Source organism: Lactuca virosa, chromosome 2 (assembly GCF_052849685.1).
Source record: "Lactuca virosa cultivar CGN04683 chromosome 2, Lactuca_virosa_CGN04683_v6, whole genome shotgun sequence".
In the NCBI taxonomy this organism is placed as follows: Eukaryota; Viridiplantae; Streptophyta; class Magnoliopsida; order Asterales; family Asteraceae; genus Lactuca; species Lactuca virosa.
The window spans coordinates 120028085-120029798 of NC_136427.1; the positions used below are offsets into that span (position 1 = coordinate 120028085).

Here is a 1714-nt window from a genome sequence, read left to right on the forward strand (position 1 = left end):
TGCGAATGTCAAAGGAACAATAATTGCAAGTGGGACAGCCAGCCAGCCAGCCAGCCGCTCTTGCTTTCTCATATGTATTAAAGAACAAAGTGGTAACAGAAAGAAATAAAGAAATACAAGTTTAGTAGGATGCTATTGCTATCATAAACAAGCAAATGAAGGTGTGCTCATATTTCTTTTTGAGAACATCAGGACAGATCTATATCAACATAGAGCACCAAAAATTATTATGAAATTTTGCATCTAGAGGAATGAAAATAAATCAAAATTTGGGCTTTATAGGATTATTACTTTCATGAATGTGTATTGAGATTATTACTAAATCTCAATACCAACTCAACATTGGAAGATGAATGAACACAACACTTGAGCAATTGAACAAATCGAAACACAACAAGGATGAAAAACGAATTTGAATACATATATTCAAAAGAAAGGTACAAAAAAACAGCAGTCTGTACATATCATACTACGAAAAGGTCAGAAGATCTCGACTACAACTGTATTAGGTTTCAGAAAAGCATGGTAAAATTACCTTGTAATCACAGACCAACCCTGCAGTTCTTGGAGCCACCAGACAAAGATCCACCGGAGCTATTTGTAGAAACCCCAATTGACAAATTAGGGCAAAAAATCTTCAGAATCCGCCGTCTAGCCCACCAAGCACCAGCCTTAAACCGAACCCTAGCCATCATCCTCAAATTGAAGTCTACCGTGCCACGAGATCTCTCGCTACTGATACCATTCCGATCATCGACATAGGCGGACGAGGAAACGAATGTTGCCCGAACAGTCGTCTCATTTTTCTTTCCCTGTGCGAAAGGCGGCACTGTTGTCTCTGAAATCGATTCGGATTTGTAGAAGACGGCAGCTTCGATGCGATCGTAGTAGAGAACGATCTTTGAGTTAGGATTACGTACAGTGAAACGAGCGTCCCAAGTACCGGAAATCAGGGAGTTTGATGACATGTTGAAGTTAGATAGGGTTAGGGTATCTACACGGAACTGAGGGACTTGGGGGCGGAGGATGAGCCACATGATGAACACTATGGTCCCGATGATGATAATGCAAGCAATAAAGACAGCGAAGATACGGCGGATGAAGGTGGCACGTTGTTGGTTGGCGTAGGGATCGGAGTAGTAAGGGTTGGCAGAAACGTTGAAGTATGCGCCCTGATTCTGTGGTGGCGGTGCAACGTAAGGGTATGCAGTGGCAGTGTTGGTAGGATAGCCGTTGGAAGCAGGCGGAGCGGGGTAGCCGGTGACGGGCCTGTTCTGATCGGCCATTGCATGTGAGGTGGGGTTGTAGGAGAAGGCGGTGGTGTATATGTCCTGTTGTTTGTATAGTCAGGGTGTGGGAGAGGTGGGGTATTGCCGGAAACCGCGTCATAATGTTCGAAACTTATATTTAAGGCTATTCACCTATGATAATTTTTTTTTAATTATTATTATTATTATTTTTCCTTTATAGCAACCTGGGTTGATTTTTTTTTTTTTTTTGGATTAACAAAATATAGAGGTGAGCATTTTGATCTTTGGACCGGATCTAGACCGGCAGGTCTGATCAAAAGTCCACCAATTTCTACAAAACTGATCCGGTCTGATTCGATCCAAATACTCACCCCTACAGTCGTAATAGATAAACTAATTTTCGGTAAGGCTTCAACGAGTTATACATATGCACTTAAAGTTGTATCGGTCCAACGGGACAAGAA

General features: G+C 42.0%; 1 protein-coding gene across 1 annotated transcript; it reads right to left on the bottom strand.

Moving 5' to 3' along the window:
- Positions 1-400: 400 nt before the first annotated feature.
- LOC145159410 (NDR1/HIN1-like protein 10) lies at positions 401-1389 on the bottom strand. The gene has a single exon (XM_079078394.1). It carries the CDS (start codon positions 1284-1286, stop codon positions 543-545), a length of 744 nt encoding a protein of 247 aa, XP_078934520.1. The 5' UTR covers positions 1287-1389; the 3' UTR covers positions 401-542.
- Positions 1390-1714: the final 325 nt, after the last annotated feature.

Excerpts from the sequence above, each read along its gene's own strand:
- LOC145159410 (XM_079078394.1), bottom strand. The coding sequence starts at position 1,286 with ATGGCCGATCAGAACAGGCCCGTCACCGGCTACCCCGCTCCGCCTGCT.